At 33.4% G+C, this 23,491-nt stretch overlaps 1 protein-coding gene across 1 annotated transcript in view; it reads left to right on the forward strand.

Annotated features, from left to right (window-relative positions):
• Cep120 (centrosomal protein 120) overlaps positions 1 to 16,294 on the forward strand; it is a 78,850-nt gene extending 62,556 nt beyond the window's left edge. The window contains exons 19-21 of the mRNA XM_026396200.2: positions 945 to 1,043; positions 9,420 to 9,565; positions 14,469 to 16,294. Coding sequence (XP_026251985.2) covers positions 945 to 1,043; positions 9,420 to 9,565; positions 14,469 to 14,703 — 480 coding nt within the window. The 3' untranslated portion in view covers positions 14,704 to 16,294. The remainder of the gene's footprint in view (positions 1 to 944; positions 1,044 to 9,419; positions 9,566 to 14,468) is intronic.
• The last annotated feature ends 7,197 nt before the right edge of the window (positions 16,295 to 23,491 follow it).

The following is a 23,491-nucleotide window of genomic DNA, read 5'->3' on the forward strand; positions in this document are numbered from 1 at the left end:
TTATAGCATTTTTGTTTGTTTTTTGTTTTTTTGTGAAACATTAGGAGTTGTATATATGGAAAAAACTAATAGGCTTGATATAAAAAAATTTTGACCAGTTCAGGGTGACAGTGTTTTACTGAAATCCAAGCAGATTATTACATTATCACTTAATAGTAAAACTTTCTTTGGCTACATGAATTTGTTTGGTACTTGGTTTGAAACACTGAGTAAGTACATTCCAAAACTAAGCCAAGTTGGCTTCAGTTCATGCACAACAGATTGCCTGCTGCAATATAAATAACCATATTTTTAAATTGAATCACAGTAGTGTTTTTCTTTATATATTTGAGGAAAAATAGAAAATAAAAGTTATATGTGTGTTACTAAGGAACATTTTTCTTACTCTTGGGTTTAACATTCTTAAAATTTTTTTGACTTTGTACTCTTTCTTAGTATTGCTTTGTGATAAAATATTTCACTATTTCCAGTGTTGGTGGTTTTGCCAAAATATAAAAAATCTCTCTACTGGCTCTCTTCAGTATAAGACCAAATTCCACATAATAATAGGCATCCAAAAGGAATATTTGGTTTCTAAGATTTAGAATGCTATCTAAACTGGAATATGGACAGTTAGAATTGCTTTTTATATTAAAAAATGAGTCTAATTTTTACTCATTGTAATATACATGTTTAAATACATTTATAGTAATCGTCTGGAGGTTAAAACTAATTCAGTTCTTTTTAGTATAGGCTGTAAGGCAATAAAAGTAAGACTATATTTTAAACAAGAAAATGTTCATGTGCCATAATATTTATAGTAAATTATGTAACAGTTTTAGATGATGTCGTATGTTACACTATATAAACTCTTTTCTTAAGCCAGACTCTTTGTATATATTATCTTTCAGTGATTGTACACAGTGGTATAGTGTTTCACTTGATATGATTTTAATCACTGTTAGGTTGAACTTGAAAGAAAGTTGGAATCTGCAACCAAGTCTAAACTACATTACAAGCAGCAGTGGGGACGAGCTTTGAAAGAACTTGCCAGACTTAAACAGGTATGTAGTTTATAGCTTATTCTTTTTATGTCTTTTTCCCTCTCATTTCTTTACAAGTTTGTATGTTTGGCAACATCTTTTATGTTCAGATGTCTGCATTTGAATATCTAGTACTATTTTTTGAGATTAGGGGCTTTTTTATTTAAAGTGTTCAATAACTAAAAACTGAAGCTCCCCCCTCCCCCTCAGAGACATAGAGATTTATTTAGGAAAGCAGAGGCACATTTCAAGGGAGAGTGTGGGCTCTTTCAAGAGAAAGAAGCTTTTAGGGTGAAGCAAGGAATACACATTCAAGGGAGAATGTGGGTCATCTCCAAAGGAAGAAAAAGCCTATAAACTGAAACTTTTAAATCTTATTTATTTTTAATTGCCAACTATGCTTATCTCCAGAAGAAATTGGGAATACTTGATTTACTCCTCCTTAGTACTACCTAATGTTTTCTCTGGAGTGCTTTTGGGAAGGGGACAACTTAAGATAACTTACATTTAATATATTTGCAAATCTTATAAGATATTTAAAATATTAGTCCTACAGTACTTTGGTTAAGAAACAGGATCATAGGGAAATTTTGCTAATTTTAAGGGTTTAATTGGTAGTAGTTTCCTAAATTATTCTTATATACTATTTTCTTCCTGCTAATAGACAACAAGTACTGTTAGCTTCATAAGAAAGTAATCTTAATTTCTTAATTTTAGGCATAATTTCTTCAAATGAATAAGGTTAAAGAAAATGTGAGCAATATTTTTACTTTGAATCAAGTTTACATAACCTAAAACTTTTGAGGATCGGTAACAATTAATTTATTCTAAATTTGTTATTCTTTAATGTTAGCTTTATTCTCAATGACATTTGGTATATAATGTTTTTCAGGTTTGTATTTTTCTTAATATGTCTCTATAACTATCAAATACTACAAAAAAATATATATAGCCAACTTCACAGAGTACTGTCAAGCTGTATTATCTCAGTTATGAAAAATTTTCAGATTGAAGTTTGGTTTTTAAAGATTTAGGGTGCTCAACATATTTTAATGCTGACAAGACTAAAAATGGGCATTATATATGTAGTACAGAAGACCTTTTGTATTAAAGGCACAGTCATATATATAAAGGTATAAGTAGTAGATATAAAGATATAATTAAGACATAGGTCTTTCCCTCAGGGAGCTTGGAATTTAATATTAAGGAAGAAACAATTATAACCTTACAGCCCAGTAGTAAGATCCCTGAGAAAAATCTTAAAGAGTACTCAGGGAGGTGAAAGTATATTTATTTAAATAGGACTTAGGAATGGTTTCATAGACAAGGAGATATTTAAGATGGACCTGAAGAGATGAGTAGCTAGGATTTAAATAGAGAAATTGAATGTGACTTAGAAAAGTAGGGGGAAGGATATAAATATAATGAATAGAATGATCTTAGCAAAAAAGTCTGAATCGGGGAAACAGAGCCTGTTCTTATAAAACAGGAGGGCCCATTTTAGAATTTATTTCAGGTAATAAGGCTTTGAACTTAAGTGATAACAAGAAGGAATGCAACAAGAAGATTCTTGCCAAAGACAATGCCAAGGGTGCAAGCTATAGTGTCTGGAAAGAGTTTCCATCTTAAAAAGTTAAGATGCTAATAGTAGTGTGGGAAGGAGATAAGATTTGCAAATGTGGACATTTTAATCTTCACAGAAAAATTCTGCAAGCAGTAAGAAATACGCATCCATTGTTGAGTATGAATGGGCTTAAGAAAAAAGATGGAATCCTTTGCAGAGGTGATATTTGAAGCTGTGCTGATAGACCCTAAAATTCTTAGGTTTAAGGAGAAATATGGAAAGCTAATGAAGAATATAGCAACTAGAGACAGTAAATATAATGATGGTAGAGCATTTAGTATTTATTTATTAAGGGCTACATGTCCTGTGTTAAATGTAATCACAACAAAGATATATGTAGCAGGTACTATTATTCTGATTTTATAAATGAAGAAACTGAGACCTGGAATTATATAAGGTCACACAGATACTATGTGATAGAGCTAGGATTGAAGTCATTAACTAGAATCTAGGCCCTTTCTCTTTCATAATATCATGTCTTGGTCTGTAGGAGCCATGGAAGACAGATTTCTGACAAGAATATTGAAGCATAAGTAGTCATGAGTTGGCATATCTTATCAAGGAAAATGGAATCCACTGTTAGCTCTGATAGTGAAAACTGAAGTGAGTTTAAGGGAGAGGCTAGTATAATGTCATGATGCTAAGATATTTAGGTCACATCTAGTATAATCAGGAGGAGTCCTTTTGGAATTAGGACCAAGGTAATGTAGGATGAGAACAGCTGTGAAAGTAACAGGATACAAAATCTATCAGAAGCAGCATGTATAGTAGTTAAAAACATGGTCCTAGAGTTCAGAGCTGGGGTGAACTAAAGAACAGAGAGCCATAAATGTTTTGCAGTGGTCTTGCTTTTAGTCCATGGGGACCTAAGTCATGGTAGCTTTTGGATATTGATGGACAGAACAAATATTAGAGGACTTTGTCATCAAGTAGCTGTTCAAAGAAATGATAGGCATTAACAATACTATGTATGGAGAACAGGGGGGTGTTGCTTTACAATATGATAAGAAAATGGGGTAGGATATAGTTTGAGTAATAACAGTAGTTTGGATGGTAGTTTTGATAGATGTTCTACAGAAAACTTAAGAAGAAAAAACCATGTTGGGGTCTAAATTTGTAGATATGCAAGAGTGTCATTAGGTGAACTTCCTGATGTTTGAATATAGAAGGATGAGAATATATTAAGTCTAAAGAACAAATATAGGTAATTCCTTTGTTCATTTCCTTCTATCATTCATTCAACAAGTGCTTATTGAGAGTCTCACATGGACCTTGCACAGTGCTTGATGTGATGGATATAGCTGTTGTCTCCCATTTAGAACTTAAAGCTCTGCTGGAAGGATTGTTATTTAACTAGGATGGTGTTAGCATGTGTGATTAAAAACAAGTAAGTTATCCCTTCATTTGCCACTCAAACCTAAAGGACAAACATCTTAAGGAGAAGATGTTTGAAATAATACTTACTATAGGAAATAATTTCTAATTTTAAAACAGAGTGGATAGGGAAGATGCAGAAGATAGTCTCTGCCATTGAAGTTGAGTAGTGAATAAGGGACTAATACAATGGTAATTGATTATAAGGCATTACTAAAATAGTTTCAACAGTATTAGGTATTAAGGTATTTCCTTTGGAGAAATGAATAATCATTAATAGTATTGAACAATTTCATTCATAATTTGACATTTCTTATTAAGAAATATCAATGCAAGAATTTTTTACTTTAATGGATTTTTAAGTCTTGTTCACATGTACATATTATAGATTACACTGGTTTCACCACTGAGGTAGTTTTGAAAATATAAGTAAATAATGTTTTAGTAGAATCACTGAAATTCATGGCTCTTTGCTTACTTTACACTGGGATACTGAGGTAGTAGTCTCTCTTAAAAGGAAATTTAGTATGAAAGGCTCCCTGCCAAAAACTCCTTTCTGACATATGCATCCTTATACATTTTGTTATCTTCTAGATCTTTCCCTTTGGTCCAATTTTTATTTATTTGTTCTATTTATTTTCTACCCTCTAGCTCAAAAATCATTGGTAATTTTTAGCTATTTGTTCCTAATGAGAGAGGATGTCACAAAAATTCAGATGTCCTCTTTCTCCTCAGTTACTATAAATATATTAAGGAAAGAAAACAATGTAAATTAGTGGTTCTCCAAAACTTATACCAGTACTCCATGGAAGAAAATAACAGTAACAGTTTCAGTCTTTGAATTCAATGTTTTTAATTGTTTTCTCATTGAAGATCAGTTTTATTCCTTATCCCACAAAATTTCTGCTTTAGAAGCAACATTGTAAACAAATGTTTAGGTCACTAGGAATCATTAATTTAATGAGAAAAGTAATGCACCTTAGGATTTCCAGAATGAATTGTGTACTGCCTCTGCTTTTGGAAAATTAAATTAATAACTTCATCAAATTGGCACATTTGATGTGTGTGTAAATTACTTAAATTTTTCCCTAGATATTTTGTATTAAAATACATTTATTGTGTTTGAATATAAAATAGGAATCGTCTATCTGCTTTTGTTCATAGAACTGTTTGTGCAACTTTTTGTTTAAATTGGATTAGTACCATGTTAATTTTACATTGCCTCTGGTGAACAGCCACGGGGCTATAATCTCTGCCAGTAATTTGTCACATCAAAACCCTCTGGAGGGCCATACAAAACATTTTGTAATACGGATTAGACGGTGAAAGCTATATCTTAGATTGTTAATAAATGTTAATGACAAAACCCAGCTGGTAAAGCTTGGAAATAAGATCTAATTCTTGATGCCCATTGCCAAAAGAATGTTTAAACAGAGATTTCCATTACTCAAAGGTGACCTAGTATAGTCAATTTGTGAATTAAAAAATCATGACCTTCTAATCATTTAGAAAAATTTTTCCTTCTGATTCATAACCATAAAAGTCTGTGTTTCCAAGTTGTAAGCTTTGTGAAGCTTTTCTTTTGTAACTGGAACAGCAGCAGCTGTAAAATATAAATAAGTATAACATAAAATAAGTCCTGATTTAGAAAACAAGGAAATGATATCCTTACATTCTGGGTGTGGTATCTTGCGACCAAGTTAAAAGTTCTACTTGTTAGACATTTAGAGGGCAGTTTAGTTTTCTTTCTTTATAAAAATGGAGTAGAAATATTTTAAAATCAAACAAGTGCTTAAATTGATCTACAAATACCTGAGTTGATTATCTGCATTAGTACATACATTCTAACTAGTTACATATTAACCTAAAAAACATTTCTGGATACATTAATATATGGTTTTGTAAGCAGAATAAAAGCCACTACTTTTTAAAATAAACGAATCATTGTTATAAAATATGAATTTGTTGTTGCAGAAAATGTAATATTTTTATTATGTCAGGTATATTAAAACTAGGTGTGTTTGTTTCCAGGACAGAAAACAGAACTAAGATTTTGGGTAGGATGTGGGTCTTTTACCATATTTGTGCACAGTAGATCTGTTTAAAACTAAGCTGATATATTTAGTTAAAACAACACAGACTTCATCGACTGACATCAGCACTATCTTGTCCAGCCTCCTGCTTATCCACTCAGAGTAATTAATTTGATTAATTTATAAGTAATTTAGCCAAGGATAGGATGTAAATCTTTGTTTAAGAAAACAGTTGGAGGTCCAAGTCTTGGTTAAAAACTGTGTCTTGAAACCATCCAGGCCCTCCTACTGACTTGTCAGCTCTGGGTTATTTTCAGAAAACTTTACTTGAGTTCCTTAGTTTAGTTGTAAGTTTTTTCCCACAGACTTACATGGTATGTGTGAGTGGGAGAGCAAGTAGTGGCCACTTTTTAGCCGCTGTTTAGTCTAGTGTATGTATGTTTACATCTCTTTTCTGGATTTATAGGCAGCCAAGGCAAAATAAAGATTATACTCACTTGATTGAGGAGCCTTTAACCCAGAGCACCTGGAGAGGGTTTCTTTCACTAACCTCTAATTTTTGCATGTATTATGATTATTAATACTGTATACCTGATTAAAAATTCAGGGCACTTGAAAGATTTTTGTGTGTGCATATTAGAATAAAAATGCTTCAAGTTTTGTGAAAAAAAATTTATAAATAATTGACTTTTATTCCATTTGCTGCTTGCAGTCATTCTTCTTGCTCATTTTTAAAAGTATAAATTTTGCAGCACCATAATAAAAGTCACCAAAACTCTTATCTCCTCTTCAGACAGAGATAATAATTTCTTGTATATTTGTCCAGATATTTTCCTTTCTTTTTTTTTTTTAGAGAGAGAGAGAATTTTTTAATATTTATTTTTCAGTTTTCAGTGGATACAACATCTTTTTTTTTTCTTAATTTTTATTGGTTGTTCACAACATTACAAAGCTCTTGACATATCATATTTCATACATTAGATTGAAGTGGGTTATGAACTCCCAATTTTACCCCAAATGCAGATTGCAGAATCACGTCGGTTACACATCCACAATTTTACATAATGCCCAATTAGTAATTGTTGTATTCTGCTACCTTTCCTATCTCCTACTATCCCCCCTCCCCTGGATACAACATCTTTATTTTATGTTTATGTGGTGCTGAGGATCGAACCCTGCGCCCCGCACATGCCAGGCGAGCGCATTACTGCTTGAGCCACATCCCCAGCCCCCTTTCTTTTCATATAATTAACTTCTTAAGAGAAATACATTCCAAAGACAGGATTCTTATGCCCTCCCCCACCAACCTTCTAGTTAAAGCAAGAGAGCATTATGAATGTTTTGGAAGCTCTCTGTTGCCTTTCTCAACTGTGTCTTCTTCCTTTGCAGAGGTGACCACTATTCTGAATTTAGTATTTCCTATAAATCTGCCTTTAATTTTATAATACAAGACATATTAAAAGTATACTGTAACTGATGCATAATTTTGCATGTTTTTAATCTTTCTGGAATCATTCTGTTTAATTATACTACATTTCATACAGCCTTCTTTTAATGCACATGTTTTTTCTAGGCTTTTTTATATTAAGACAACGCTGAATATTTCTTATATGAGTTAAAGTGTTTATATTTTTAAAAAATTGCTGGAAATAGCATATGTTCATTTTTAAAATTTCACTTAATATTCGATGACTGAAAATTGGCTCAACCATTTTGGAAAACAATTTCCACCAGTAGTGAATATTCTTAGTGTTAAGAGTACTTGCCTAGAATGTACAAGGCTCTCAGTTCTGTCCCGAGTACCTCAGAAAAGAAAAGAACACAAAATAGACAACCAAGTAGGGAAAGTGCCAGGCATTCGTATAGGAACTTTATAAACAAAGATATTCAAATGCCATTAAAATTACTAAAATGAGTTCAATCTCAATGGTCTTTGAAAAAATGTAAGATAAAATCTCAGTGAGCTACCACTACATAAATGAAAAAAAAAAAAAAAGGAGAGAGACATTACCAAGTGTTGGCAAAAGAAGGGAGCACTTGAACATTCATAGAAAATATTAATTGGCATGACTACTTTGGAGACAATTTGGCAATATACACTAATGCTGAAATTTTCATGCCTTCTGTCCCACAAGTTTGAATCTAGGTATGTACCCAATCTGAAATGCAGGCAACATGAGTACCAAAAAACACATATTGTGATCTTCACATCAGTATTATTTGTAATTCAAAACTGGAAACTTCCCAAATGTCCTTAAGCAGTACAGTGAATAAATTATATATTTAATCAATGGAATGCTACATAATACTGTGAATGTCAATTGTACAGAACAATAGAAATGAATTTAAAACAATGTTAAGTGAAAATAGCCCAACACAAAGTAATATATATTGTATAATTCAGTATAAAACTCAAAGCAGTCAAAACTTGTGATGTTAGCATTAGGGTAGTAATTATCTTTGGGAAGGTGTGAGAGATGAGTGACAGGGAGGAAAACCACAGAGGGACTTCTAGCCTCATTTGGATGATGATTTTGAGAGTGGCTCATTTTGTGAAAAATTAGCAAAACATACACTTGTGCTCTGGCTGTTCTTTGTTATAATTCAATAAATAAATTTTCTAAAAAATATATGAGCCATACCTATTGACCCAGCCCTCCTTCCTGAGGTTTAAGAGGGAAAAGCACTTGTCTCTAAAGAGATATGTAGATTTATGATCTAACTATGTTAGATGATAGGGTATTTTATTGCATCATTTTTTGAGGTACTGAAAGTTTGTTATTAAGAGATGGGTGGAATAAGTCATGGACTATCCATTCTGTGGAATGTTACATATTTATTAAATATTTTATCTAGTCATCTGGAAGAATTACTAATTTTTTTAAAAAATATACAAGATGAGTTATATTGTTTCATTCCATTTTTGTTTAAAAAGAAAAATCTATGTATATAGATTTCCGTATGAGCCTAGAGAAAAGAGTAGAAAGCCATGTTAACTGAGATGGGACTGGAATTAATGATCAGGGACAGTTATTAAATTTTTTTAGGTACATCTTTGTATAATTAACCATTTCTTAGATACTGATCTTACCACTGGTCCCTGTAGCAATTCAACTCCTGTTTATCTATGATATTCAGCTAACCTCACTCACCAACTGAGCCATGAATTATTACAATAACAAAAAGAAATACAAGGATATTTAGAAAGAACTTGAGCATTTCTAGATTGTATATGACTCAGAGTTGGCAATGAATGACTGCATCATGCATTATTCTCAAGTTGGTTTATAATCACAAGTGAAAGTCACATGAAATATATATATTCCTGATATTAGGTGTCTGGCTTCTTTCTTTGTTTCTTTCAAGCGAGAACAAGAAACTCAAATGGCTCGTCTTAAAAAACAGCAAGAGGAATTGGAACAGATGAGACTGCGGTACCTGGCTGCCGAGGAAAAAGATACGGTAAAAACTGAACGACAAGAATTGTTGGATATAAGAAATGAATTGAACAGGTATATGATTAAAAGATTATTTTTCTCTTACAAAAACAAAAGTTCTAATAGGATAACTTTTTAATTGGGTCATTCAGTCCAGGAAACAAATAACTTTAGATTCCTCAAGAATAAAGTAGATCCTACATAAAGTGTATTAAGACATTGGTAAGATAAAATTTTGTATGGTCTTCAAAGTGACAGGCAAAAATGGTATTTTTAAGTCACCAAAACAGTGTATAGTACATAGCGTTTCTTTGGTTTCAATGATATATATGGTGGCAAATTTTTGGTAGGCAAGGATGGTATTATAATTCACAGATGTTTTACATCTTTCAAGTCTATAACATTGTAGACATCAAATAAATATTTGTTGAATAAAAGAGAACAACAGTGGTTCAGATTGAGCCCTATAAGCTTGACACTTAGAGTTCGCCCTTTGAAATTGATATTTATTCATTTATCTTCTGAATAAACCCCTGAACCCACTTCTGTAGTGATTGCAGTTTTTAAACGTAAAGATATGGGATAGATACTTTTATCAAATACATGTGTGTATAAGTGTGTCCCCCAAAATTCATATGTTGAAGTCCTAAGCCTCCTATTTGATGGAATTTAGAGATGGGGCTCTCATAATAGAATTAATGCTCTGATAAGAGGAGACACTAGAGAGCTTGCTTGATCTTTTTCTCCCCCTCTCCTGGTATTATATGAAGACAAAGCAAGAAAGTGGCCTCCTAGAAACTAACCATGTTAACAATTTGATCTTGGACTTCTAAACTCTAGTCTAGAAGTGTGAGAAAATAAATTTGTTTTTGAAACTACTCAGTCTAATGGTATTTTGCTTTGGCAGTCCAAGCCAACAAAGTGTGTGCTGTGTTGTAACATAAATGCACTATGGGTCTCGGAATGTGGCTCAAGTGGTAGCGCACTCGCCTGGCATGCGTGAGGCACTGGGTTCGATCCTCAGCACCACATTAAAAAAGATATTGTGTCCACCTAAAACTAAAAAATAAATATTAAAATAAATAAATAAATGTACTAGATAGATTAAGCTAAAAAGCATCCCCCACACAAATTACCTTCTAGAAAGACTATACAGCTACATGGAGTAGGAGGGGAGACTATATAGTAGTGTACCCTTGTCCAAGTGATGTACATCCCAGGAAACGCCCACTGGAAATGCCTAAAGCAGCAGATAGTACAAAACCCTACATATACTGTTTTTCCTATGCATATTTACAGTAAGGTTTATAAATTAGTAAAGAGATTAACAATAGCTAATAAAACAATTGTGATAGCATACCATAATGAAACTTACGTGAATGTGATCTCATTCTCAAAGTGTCTTGTTGTACTATACTCATCCTTCTTGTGATGATGTGAGGTGACGCGGTGCCTACATTATGAGATGAAGTGAGGTAGATTGCATGAGAACTGTGGTAGAACTAGGCTTATGTGTAGCACTCACTGAACATAGATACTGGGTTACCATGATGGTGGGTCTGACAGCTAGGAAGGATAGTAACATGCAGGTAGTAAATAAAACTGAACTAAGGGATGATTCATGTCCCTAGACAAGATGAACTGGATAGCCTGAGATTTTATCATGCTACTCAGAATAGTATGCAGTTTAAAACTTATGAATTACTTATTTCTGGGCTCTTGTGTTTAATATTTTCCGATCATTGTTGACCATGGATAGCTGAAACAGTGAATAAGGGGTAGCTACTGTAAATAGTTTTTGTGCTGCTGCTTAGTAACTTTTTTTTTTTAACATGAAACGCTGTTAAAGTTGTGATTAAGATGAAATGATACTACAAAGAATAACAGTATAGAATAGTAGTTAAAAATACTGTCTCTTGAATAAGATTTGAACTCTGGCTCTAAGATTTACTAGCTTCATGACCTTGAAAGGGTTATTTAAGTATTTAATTTCTTTCATCTTTAATGGGATTATAGATTCCTCAAAGTATTGTCTTAAAGGTTTAAAAAGTGAGACAAGGATACATAAAGCACTTAAAACAGCTCCTGACACAAAGTGCTCAATAAATAAGAGCTATTATCACTGATGTTAATAATTAAATTGGAAATGTCTTATATTTTAAAACTCCTTTTAGTCAATGTTAGCAATAATCTTGAAATAGTCACACAAAAATAATTTTAAAGTGTTAGTACTATGAGTGGCAATAGGAGAGCTAAATAGATTTGATACAGCTATGTTCATGGGGAAAATAGTACAATGGTCTTTGGCATAGATTTGTTAACAAATATTTATTTGGTCTACAATGTTGTAGACTTGGAAGATGCTGTAGATTAATGAACTATAACATAATCCTTGTTTCCAAAGCTTCACTGTTATGTATAATATGGAACCAAAAAACTGCTATGTGCTAAACACTGTTTTAATGGCTTACATGAAGGTATCATTTTTGCCTATCAAGTTTGAAAATCATAACAAATTAAATATTACTAATGTCTTCATAAATTAGGATACAGGGAAATTAGCAATTTAAATATATTAGAGACTTGAGTCTTTTGTACACATTAAAAGAAAAATCGCCTAAATGATAGGCAAGACAGTAAAACAGTTCATATGAGGAAGCCTAGGGGGACTTAAGTGGCCACTACTAACAGTGTGACTTGGCTGCCAAAGGTCAGTAAGAGAAATAGTGTTCAGTATTCAGCACTGCAAAAATCCTCTTTAAGGTGTTTACCAATGTAACACACACTCTCAAGGAAATCAGCTACCTAGAAATCTTCCAGTGGAATGTAGCCAGGGTAGCAAGCAGTTTTATGTAATGTCATCCAATTGGTTAGAAGAGTGAAGGGTACTAAACTTGGAGATGAGAACTATTAGGCAATTATCTGGAAGGCTACCATATTAGAAAGAGGTAAGTAGGATTTTCCTCTTGGGCAGAACAAAAGTATAAAGGAAAATGCTAAGTTCAATACAAGAAGGAACTTTCTAACAGAGCAGGTCTACAAAGCAGAAGGTTCTTTGTGGCAGGAAGTATGTGAGTGGAATCTAGACATAGCACATTTGTCAGAAATGTTATCCAAGTTTCCAATTTTCATAGTTTCTTGAGCTACAAAGTTCTAAAATTCCATTATGATCATGACTGATGATTTGTTTTTTTTTCATTTTAGTAATATTTGATAGAGATAATCTATCAGTTTTGTAAAAATTGCATTTGTCCTTTATGCATAAACAGAAGTGGTAAGTGGTTAAATTTTGTGGTACATAGTGTGGCATTGGGTGTTGTTAATTTGCCGAAAGAACTCCTTTCTCAAAGGTGGCTATAAGAATTCAGATAGAGGAAACAACTATTCAGATGTCTACCCTTACCCATCCACATGCATTGCTCAAAATCAGTGGAAAAAAAAAATAGTACCAGTATCTCATTAACCATTTATTAACAGTGCCCCTCCCTATTTAGACTTTTTCTGTGAGAACAGATGAAGATATTTGGTGTCCTTGGACTGTATACTTCAGTTTCCTTTTCTTTCCTGAGGAACTGTAGGATTTGCATGTTTCAGAGTTGTTGCCCATTGTCATGTCCTCTGGAGTCCAGTCTTCTTGCTCTTTTAGAGCAGAATTCACTCCTCACTGGTTTTTCCTCCCTCCCCCCAACCCCTTGTGCAAATTCAGAAGTGGGTTTGCTTCTTTTAGGCTTATTTATTCTGAAGATCGTATCACAGCAGAGACTTGGATTCAACTGCTTTATCTTATCAAGATGGATTTTAGGAATAGTTGAAATTTCAACCTTCTGTAGCCAATTATTAGAGAACTATAAAGTGAATCTTAACTACACATTCTAAATTAAAATATATCCCATACCCAAATTTGGTTTATTATTATCTCCCCATTTTCAGGGCAATGTGATCAACAGTATTCTATAGGAAATACCCAGATTCTAGAGCAGCATCTGCTTCCTGTCCTCATCTCCAAAGGAAGTCATTAAAAACATAACTTGAAGACATCCATATAGAACTTTCAAGTGTATATGTCCTTTGAATCTGACATTTATAGAATTTAACTTTCTGAGTAATTAAATATAAGCTCAATGATAGTATGGCCTTTTCTTCTTGATTCAAGGCCGTATCCACCAAAACTGTTTGGTATAAATAACTTTGTTGATTGAATTTAGAGAAAAATTTAATATTCAAACAACAAAGCTTTAATTACAATATAAAGATAATGAAGAATGATTAAAGGTACATCTAGATGATGGAACATTATTAAGCCATTTAGAAGAAAACTTAATGTTGTAGAAAAACATTCACTATAAAAATAAGGGGAAAATAGTATACATCATTGCATATATATTGTTAATTTTTTAGAAAACATTTTTAAAGTACATATGTACATTTTTAAAAGTAAAAATACAGAAAAAATGTTACTTATTTTGATTATCTTTTGATGAGATTGTTGCAGATTGTTTTTTATACAGCTGTAAGATTTCTAGAATTTTGTATTTTATAATTCAAAAAACTTGTTTTTTTAAACTGCCTTTTATAAATATGTTAACTCTGACTAGCCAAATGATACATTGGTTTTTTTTTTTTTTTTCTTTTCTTTTTTTTTGTTTTGAAACCGAGGATTGAACTCAGGGGCACTTGGTCACTGAGCCACATCCCCAACCCTGTTTTGTATTTTATTTAGAGACAGTGTCTGAGTTGCTTAACGTCTTGCATTTTGCTGAGGCTGGCTTTGAACCTGAGATTCTCCTGCCTCAGCCTCCCAAACCAATGGGATTATAGGTATGCACCTCCACCCCTGGCTGATACATTGATTTTTGTTTTCTTTCTAAAATTATTACTAAAGCTTTATCATTGAATCATCTTGTTTTTAAATAGTGCTGTTAAGGAAATCGAAACTATTTTTTGCCTTCTAGAGTAGCATTTGTTCTTGACTTCTCAGGTTAAGACAACAAGAACAAAAACAGTACCAGGATTCCAAAGAGATTGCAAGTGGAAAAATGGATGTTCCACATGGCTCTATGCTGGAAGAAGGTTTGGATGATTATTTGACTCGTCTAATAGAAGAAAGGGATACTTTGATGAGAACGGGTGTGTATAATCATGAAGATCGAATAATAAGCGAACTTGACCGACAGATCAGAGAGGTTCTGGCTAAAAACAATGCCAGTAATTAATAACATTTGGAAAATCTTTATAAAGACTCCAGTTCTAAATTTTAATTTTATTGTAAAATTCTCAAAAGTGAGGAAAATTGGTATTTTAAAATGCTATTTTCAATTTTTATAAGCATAATTTTTGTATGTTACTGTATAGTATTTATTTGGTTTAACTTTATGCTACCTCTCCCATACTGGTTTTATTTGTAATTGCATTTTATATAGTCATTTTAAATGACTTTTCAGTGTTTCTCAGTTTATAATCTGATGGCTAGCTTTCAAAACAGCTTTTCACTAAGTTTGTTCTTGGAGAAATGACTGTAATAATTTCCAGTTTTATATATATATTTTTTTCATAATGCGCCAAAAGAGTATACATTGCACTTTAACAATGCTGTGTCCTGTTCCAATTTGAATGTAAATATCTTAAAAGTTGAGGCATTTGTAAATGTAGGTGGGTTTATTTAACTCATTTTAGATGACCATTTTTTCTTAACTTGTAATATCTGCAAATGACAAATTTGAAAACAAGTGGTATCAGTGCCGAGAAGCCATATGACATATTGGGTGACATTATTCATTTGTTTAAATACAGTTAATAACGATTAAACTTGTTTGAACTATTGAATTTTCAAGTTTTCAGTGTATTCAACATCTAAGAACATGAAGTAATAGCTTTTTTCTCTGTCAGTCTCCTGCTCAAGAATGCACTATTTTTTTTTTTTTTGTTAGAGCTTTTATTTTCCAGGGATAGAAATATGAGCTGTTAAATCTTCTCTAATAGAATATGGAAACAGACACAAATATTTTAGCTATAAAAACAGTGAAACTAAACTATTTTTTACTCCCTCTAATTTTAATCAGTTTTTCAAAAGCACATGAGATGTCAGTGGATTTATGTAGTGTCATGTCTATATAAATTTTTAAGAGTTCCTTTACATCATATTCTTCAGAGCCAACATATGTCCTCAAAGCAACACTGTCCACCTTCTTTTACACAGTACTGAAAAGATTTGCTAGCAAATTCACAGATTAGGTTGGGTCTTAAAATAAGTAGTTTAAAAATTCTGATTGCCAGATAATAAGTTTATACTCTAGGAAGTATATATTATTTACCAATATTCAGTAAAAGCAGAATCAGCCATTTGATAACATTACTTTTCTGTGATTTCAACAGAGTACATTTCTTGTTTGAGAAATTAAAGTCCCTATGCATATTAGATTTTCCCCCTTTTTAAGTGTATTAATATTCTAAAAACAACCCAGCAATAAATAAAAGAAGTTACTGAATGAGAGAATAATGAATCAATTAATCATAGCAGGAATTTGAAATATTAATTATGGTTAGATATTTTCTCTCATTGATTTTTGGGCCACATAAATGGAACAAAAGTATTTTTTTTGTTTTGAAAGGTCTTGGTAAATACTGTTGAATGTTTACCCTTCGTTTGTATTGTGTGATGCTTGTAACTTTTCAAACACTAGAGGGGGCCTTAGATTTAAAGAAACAAAAAGGACTTTTCTAAAGTGTACGTGTGGTTTATTTTGCCTTCTGTAAAGCCATCTTTTGGCTATTGTAATTTAACAAATAAAATCATAATTGTATGCACCTTTAAACTCTTAAGTGGTCTTGATTTTTTTTCTAAATACACTGGGAAAAGTGCTTGGCTGTTCCTGTTTCAACTCACTATATTTTTGTTTATTCTTATGTAATTACATTACAGATACTTATTATATGTCTTAAAATTAGGAGTGTCTGAAATTTAAAAAAACCTTTTGCAGTTTTCCAGTGATAGCCATTCTAGTTGTAAGTGGCATTTTACAATTTTACACCACATTGCTGTCAATGCCTAAGTGTTAACAAGTATGACCCACACTGGATAGGTAGGTGGTAAACAAATTTCTTAAGTACTACATGTAACAGGAGACCTTTTATCATATATTTTAAGGTAAATAAAATTCGCCTTTAAAATTTCTATGATTATTTTTCATGTATAAAATCTGTAAGTTACCACATCTAAGGCTGGCATGTACTACATGGGAGGAGGTGTATCATGTCTGCAAAGTGTAAACAGTGCTATGTCCACATTAAACTAAGAGTTCCTTTACAGGATATCTACCAATTTCTGTCTGGATTTGAGTTCAATGTTGCTGCAAGCAGATGTGGGTGTTTTTGTATGATTTAAATATATATATGGGCTCTGCATAAACTGAGGAGGTGGCAGTCTAGCCTAATGAGACAATTTTTCTCCCCTTCATATTGCCCCATGCAGATACTTCCCAGCCTGAATCTGAGTTCACAGACCGTTCTAGTACATATTAGTTGTCTGCAGCCAATTCAGAATGCACTCACCTGGTTCTTACAGTCTATAGGTCAGGCCATCTGGTAGCTTATATGTGGACTTTAAAAACATGGTTTCACTACTATCATGTCTAATTCACTGGCTACTTAATATGATTTTTTAAAAAGTTGTTATAATTTATATACCACTTAAAATCACCATTTTAAGTATTTTTGTATACTTTCATTTTTTGTATATTCACTAGGTTGTTCACTATTACCACTATTACCACTAAAATATTTTCATCACCCCAAAATAAATCCTCTGTACTCATTAGCAGTAACTCCCCATTTTTCCTACTTCTATTTCTAGTAACCACTAAGCTACTTTCTGTCTCTATGAGTTTGCCTATTTTAGACATTTCATATAAAAGGAATCCAAAAGAAAAGTATAATTTTACTAGTTTCTATACTATATAATATTTTATTTAACTTTTTCATATTTTTAAATTTATATGATTTTCAGATGTTGAATTAAATAGATCCACAAATCCTACTTTGACAACGTAAGGTCATAACATGTACCATCAATTAAAAATAGGCTCAACTGTTTTATCTATCATCTGCAAAAGTGTTGGTCAAAAATAATAGTGAAAAGTAGATAAGCTTCTGCTGTAACATTTCTGACACATCTGATACTGGAAATGTATTGCTGATACAAAGCAAATGCCATGCCATTGGTATCTTATCAAAATTGCATACTTTTTCCACATTTTAGAGAGTTTGTGGGTAATAGGAAACAGTTGACCAGAATGCAAGTCCTGTGAGGGCAGAGACCAAGTCTTGCTTTGTGCTGTATGCTAGAACTAAGATACTGCCTGCCACCTGTAGGCACTCAGTACAGTTGTCCCTCAGTGTTCATGGGGGATTAGTCCACAAATGGTCAAGTCCATTATATAAAATGATGTAGTATTTTCATATAACTTACACACATCCTCCCATATATTTTAAGTCATCTCTTAAAAAGAAACTTATAATACCTAATACAGTGTAAATGCTATGTAAATAGTTATACTGCATCATTTAAGGAATAATGACAAGAAAAAAGTGCATGTACATTCAATTATAGACACAATGTCTTTTGAACAATTTTTAATCCTCAGGCCGTTGAATCAGTGTATGCAAAACCCATACAGGTATGACAGTATCTGGTAAATTCATAAATAAATAAATAAAAGATCATCTATGGTCTGCCTGTCAAAATAGACAAAAATTTTTGATGACTGGGGTGCTAGGACAAATAGGCTTCCTGGCCTCACTGATAGGTTTATGAATTTGTATTATGACTGGTCACATCTTTTTGAATGTAAGGGGTTCTGTTAGATTATCCTGCTTTTTTCAAACATTGTGCTTTAAATTCATAGAGACTGAAAATGGAATAGAGGTTACCAGCGGGTGGGGAGTCGGGGAGTTACTGCTTAGTGGGTACTGATTGTCTGGGATGATGAAAATGTTTTGGATTATGGATAGAACTGGCTGCAAAACACTGTTTGTACTTAAGGCCACTGAATTACACACTTAACATAGTTAAAAAAATAACTTTAACATTGTATGTTTTACCACAATGGGAAAGAAAGTTGATTCAAACCTTGCCTCAACTCCGCCTATCCAGCATTTTCATGCTGAATGTTTTCCGTACAAAGGGTTGCCTGTCAGGCCAACCTGAAGATGGTGTCAAAGATGCTTCATGTGTGTAGCACCTTTAACCAAGTCTGAAATTAAATGAGGCTTAGTATCTTTTGTTGGTGGTAGGTAGTGCCACTATTGGTTGTGGCATTGTTAGTGTATTTGAGAACGTTGACTGAAGTCTTGGGTTGAGTAATTTTTAATTGTGACATGAAAATTTAAATCTATCTTTGAAATTTGTATTTTGGCAGTTACAGTATTGCCCTGGCAACCCAGACTCTACAGTGTTCTTTTTCTGTTACCTGCTCTAGAGAACAATGATATTTCTTGGTAACCAGTAGACCCTCTGCTTCCATGATTTGGAAGACAAAGATGTAACTCATCCATCTTGATGAAAATGGGAAAATAGAGACAGAACTACTTAAGTACCTCAATTTTTCACTGAGATCAAAAGAACGAGATTGCTCATGCTCTCTGATTTTGTTATATAACCTCTGTTTGGCATCAAATTAGAATCCACTATTGTTAGGAATGTAACTGTGGAAAAGCTGCTATATACTTAAATCTCATTTTATTTGCTTCTCTGGGGGTTGTCAGTGTTTTCATTAGAAATGTTTTTACAGATGTAGGCTCTTCAGATATGAGTTGCTGAAGTGGAGACTCAGAAGTTAGCTTTCAAATTGAAAAGGGTGCAAATCTGTTTAGAAAGATTAATTTATAGATAATTTACTGACTCTGATTCGTTAATGTACAGAAATCCCTAGAGGCTTTTAAAGACGTAGTCATTATATTCTTAAGGTTCTAAGAATGTTAAACCTGTCATTCATAATAGAAGAGACCTAAAATAGGAGCCATTTATAATTTCTTTTTGGAAACATTTCACCCACAGATTCATAGACAAATATTTTTTCTTTGCCAGAAAGCTTATCTAATAGTTGGACAACACAGCCCTTTCTTAACATGTTAACTAGTCAAAAGCATGCAGACATATTGGATGAGTGCTGACTTTCCCCCAATAGTTTAGATTAAAAGTTGGCTAAGGCAAACAAAATATACTGCAAAATCCTACTTTGACATCATTGCACGGTTTAGTGAATGTTGATCCAATAGTGAGACAGAGTAAAAGTCTATGCCTATTAGGTAGCAATATATTATTCAATTCTTCAGCAAATTCTCACATTAGTAAATAGATTGGACATAATTAAAAGCATTATTAAAGCACTAGCTTCATTTCTACTTCTGTAATCTGCAAAGATGAAAATGTTCTGGCTACTAAAATTTACATGTTTTCTTGAGAGAAATTCTAAATCTCAAAGAGATAATGTATTACTTGAGTTCAGACTGTTTATAAAACATGATGCCCTGAAGATGGGATGTCAAAACAAGAATTTGAGACATTAAAATTCAGCAAATATCTTTAGTTATTCTGCTTAGATTGGAGAAGATGGTTTAGCAGACTGCTTAATGTATTTACCTGACTGTTGCCTTAAGAAGGGAAATTTCAATTTCTTATGTTGCTTCCCTGTTGGCAGATGCAATTAACCATCTTGTCTTGGTTTCTGGCAGAAGTTTGTTTAAATAACTAACTAAAATTTGTAAAATTTGCACAAAGAAAATAAAGGTATCAAACAGGAAATCATTATGTAAATAGTTTTCAGAATTTAGCCCACAGACCTTTTTCCTTTTTGCCAGTAAAAAAATTGCATTTGTATTCCTAAGTATTTACCAGAAACAAATGAAAACCAGAATTTGACTTTTATTTAATGACCAGGCAAGAATGAATAGAAGAACGTATCTGCATTTTCCTTCTCCTTATGTTATCCACACTTATTGTTCTACCTTTCCAATGATAGTTTCAGCTATGATGCAGCATAGACAAAACAGTTTCAATCTCAGTATTACTAAAAGCTATTATTATGCATGTTATCTATTTTATGTCAAGAGACTTTCACAAACTCAGTAAATGTAGATACTAAATTTGAGAATAAAAGTGTTGTCAAACCTGTTTGTACCAAAGAAACAATTTTTGTGTCTTTAGTTGCTAATCACCCTGAAACTGCAGAGGTAAAATATGAGAGAATTTAAAAAAAAAAAAAAAAGAACAGTTTCTTAACCTATGCTTCTAGAAGGTTGGCTAGCAAAGACTGGTGGGGAGAAGGGGGTGGCTATAGGCAAACCCACTTGGACTCTAAAGTGACCTTAAAATTCACAGGAGCCAGCCAGTTGTAGTAGAGCATGACTGTAATTTCAGCCACTGGAAGACTGAGGTAGGAGGATCACAAGTGTGATCAGCCTTAGCAATTTAGTGAGACCTTGTCTCAAAATAGAAAACAAAGCAAAACAAAAATCCACAGGAGCCGGTGTATTCCATAAGGGTGGCAATAGCCACTTTGGATGGCAGTGACCCTATAGTCTGAATGGGTCTGCCGACTTATATTAAAATCTAATCACCAGTGTGATGGTATTGGGAGTTGGGGCCTTTTGGAGAGGCTTAGATCATGAAGGTGGAGCCTCAGGAACAGAACAGGTGCCCTTCCTTTATTAAAGGTCACACAAATAATTTCCTTCTCTTCCTTACATGGAAGCTAAAAGCTTCCATCTATGAGCAGAGAGTGGGCCTTCACCAGAAACCAAGTCTTGCTCATCTCTAGGACTCTAAAAATGTGTTATCTCTTGTTTATATACTACTCAGTCTCTGGTTTGGTTTGGTTTTGCTTTGTTCAGTTTTGTTCTTCCAGTACTAGAGATGGAGCCCCAGAGTAGTCTACCACTAAACTATATTCCCAACCTTTTCTAATTTTTGTCTGGAGACAGGAGATCAGTAAGTTGTCAAGGCCAGGTTTAAACTTGTGATCCTTCTGCCTCAGCCTCCTCAGTAACTGGCTCAATGGTAGTGCTTGTCCAGCATGTATGAGGTCCTAGTTTCAATCCCCAGCACCACAAAAGAGAAAAAGTGTGCCTCTGGTGTTTTATTGTAACCGCCCAAACAGAATAAGACAAGTGATATTAGTGGTCAGGTGAGAAAAAGCATTTGACAAAATCCAACATTCATCTTGTATAGAAATTTCCCACCAAACTAAGAATAAAAGGGATTATCTTTATCCTGGTAAGGTATATCTATGAAAACAAAAACAAACCCTACAGCTAATTGCACCTTGAATGGTACAGGAGTGTCTGTATCACTATATTCAATATTTCATTGGAAGTTAATAACCATTGAAAAGAGGGGGGAAAATGAAAGGCATATAGATTGTAAAAGTAGGAATATAAAACTTTTTGTTTGGAGGATAAACTTGACTGTCTAAAAAAAATCCAGTGGAATCTAAAAAAAGTTACTAGAACTAATAAGTTAATTTAACATAGTTGCAGAACACAAGACGAGTATGAAAGATAACACAAAGATCAGCTATTTATATATACTATCAACAATCAATAGCATTAAAAATATGCAACATTTAAACATGCGAAGTGAAAATACCTAGGCAGTTAAACCTATGAAACATTGCTAGGAAAAATTAAAAACCCAAATAACTAGAGAAGCATACCATATTCGTATGTCAAAAGTCAATATTGTTCAGGTGTCACTTCTCCCCAAATTGACCTGTAGATTCAATGTAATCCCTGTCAAAATCCCAGCATGTCTTTTTGTAGAAATTAAAAAGCCAGTTCTAAAATTTACATTGAGATATAAAACATCTTCAGAAAGAAAAAGTTGGAAGACTAACAATGCCTGACAGATTTATGAAGCTGCAGTAATCAAGACAACATATAGACAGGAGTTGGTGGGGGGGTTGTTTCTTTGGGTTTTCCTTATAAAGACTTAAAAGCAATTTGATAGAGAAACAATTGTCTTTGACAAATCATTCTGGAAAAATTTGATATCCATAAGTCAAAGACTGAACTTTGATCTACACAGTATAATACAACAGTTAACTTAATATGCTTCATAGGTCTAAATGTAAAATCTAGAACTATAAAACTTCTAGAAAGACGTAAGAAAAAACCTTTGTGATTTCGGCCTAGACAAAGAATTCTTACCTGATACCAAAAGTACAATCCATAGAGGGAGGAGGAAGCTGGCAGAATAGAGAGGTCACTTTCCTGGCGGCTCTGTGGCATGAGACCAAGAAAAGCAGACAGGCAGATTTTCGGCAAGGTGGGTGAATGAACAAGAATTAGTGGGTAATTTACTGGAATTTAATACTGGAAACTCAAAATAGATTGTGGATTCAGAGGACTGGATATAATAAAATAAGGAAAAAATATCCCCAGCCCCATAGCCACAGCAGTGGCTGAAGGCACAACCAAGAATGGTCCCTCTGTGAATGCAGTAAAGCAATACAGGAATTAAAGGAACCCTCATTCTCAGGAGGACTGAGGCATGCATGTTGGGGTACAGAGTTTAGAGATCAGAGTCACTACCAGACTAAACAGTAAGCTGTGCTACACAATATCCTTGTATGGAAAATACGCCACCATCTCTCCCAGTGGAGTGTAGAAGATGGCAGAAGGAACCATTTTGTAGCTGTGGTGCATGGGCTGGCAGCTACAGGAGCCCATTTGCTGGACCCTGGAGGTGTGCTGATTTAAAATCTCCAGACCAACTGGCATTTAACAAAGAGACTGGAGTCCACCTAAGCCTAAACCCTGCTTTCCACCTCCAGGATTAACCCTCTCACCCTAGCAACCCCAGCCTGAGTGGGGAGCAAACATCATTCTACAGACAACTCCACCTAACTGCTAAGAAGGGAAGCTGAGAAACTTTTGAACTTCAAAAGAACCAGTTGTTCAATTCATCATCAAGATGGTTTATTTTCTTTTTCTTTTTTCTCTCACACT

The sequence above is a fragment of the Urocitellus parryii genome, chromosome 1 (assembly GCF_045843805.1).
Source record: "Urocitellus parryii isolate mUroPar1 chromosome 1, mUroPar1.hap1, whole genome shotgun sequence".
Taxonomy (NCBI): domain Eukaryota; kingdom Metazoa; phylum Chordata; class Mammalia; order Rodentia; family Sciuridae; genus Urocitellus; species Urocitellus parryii.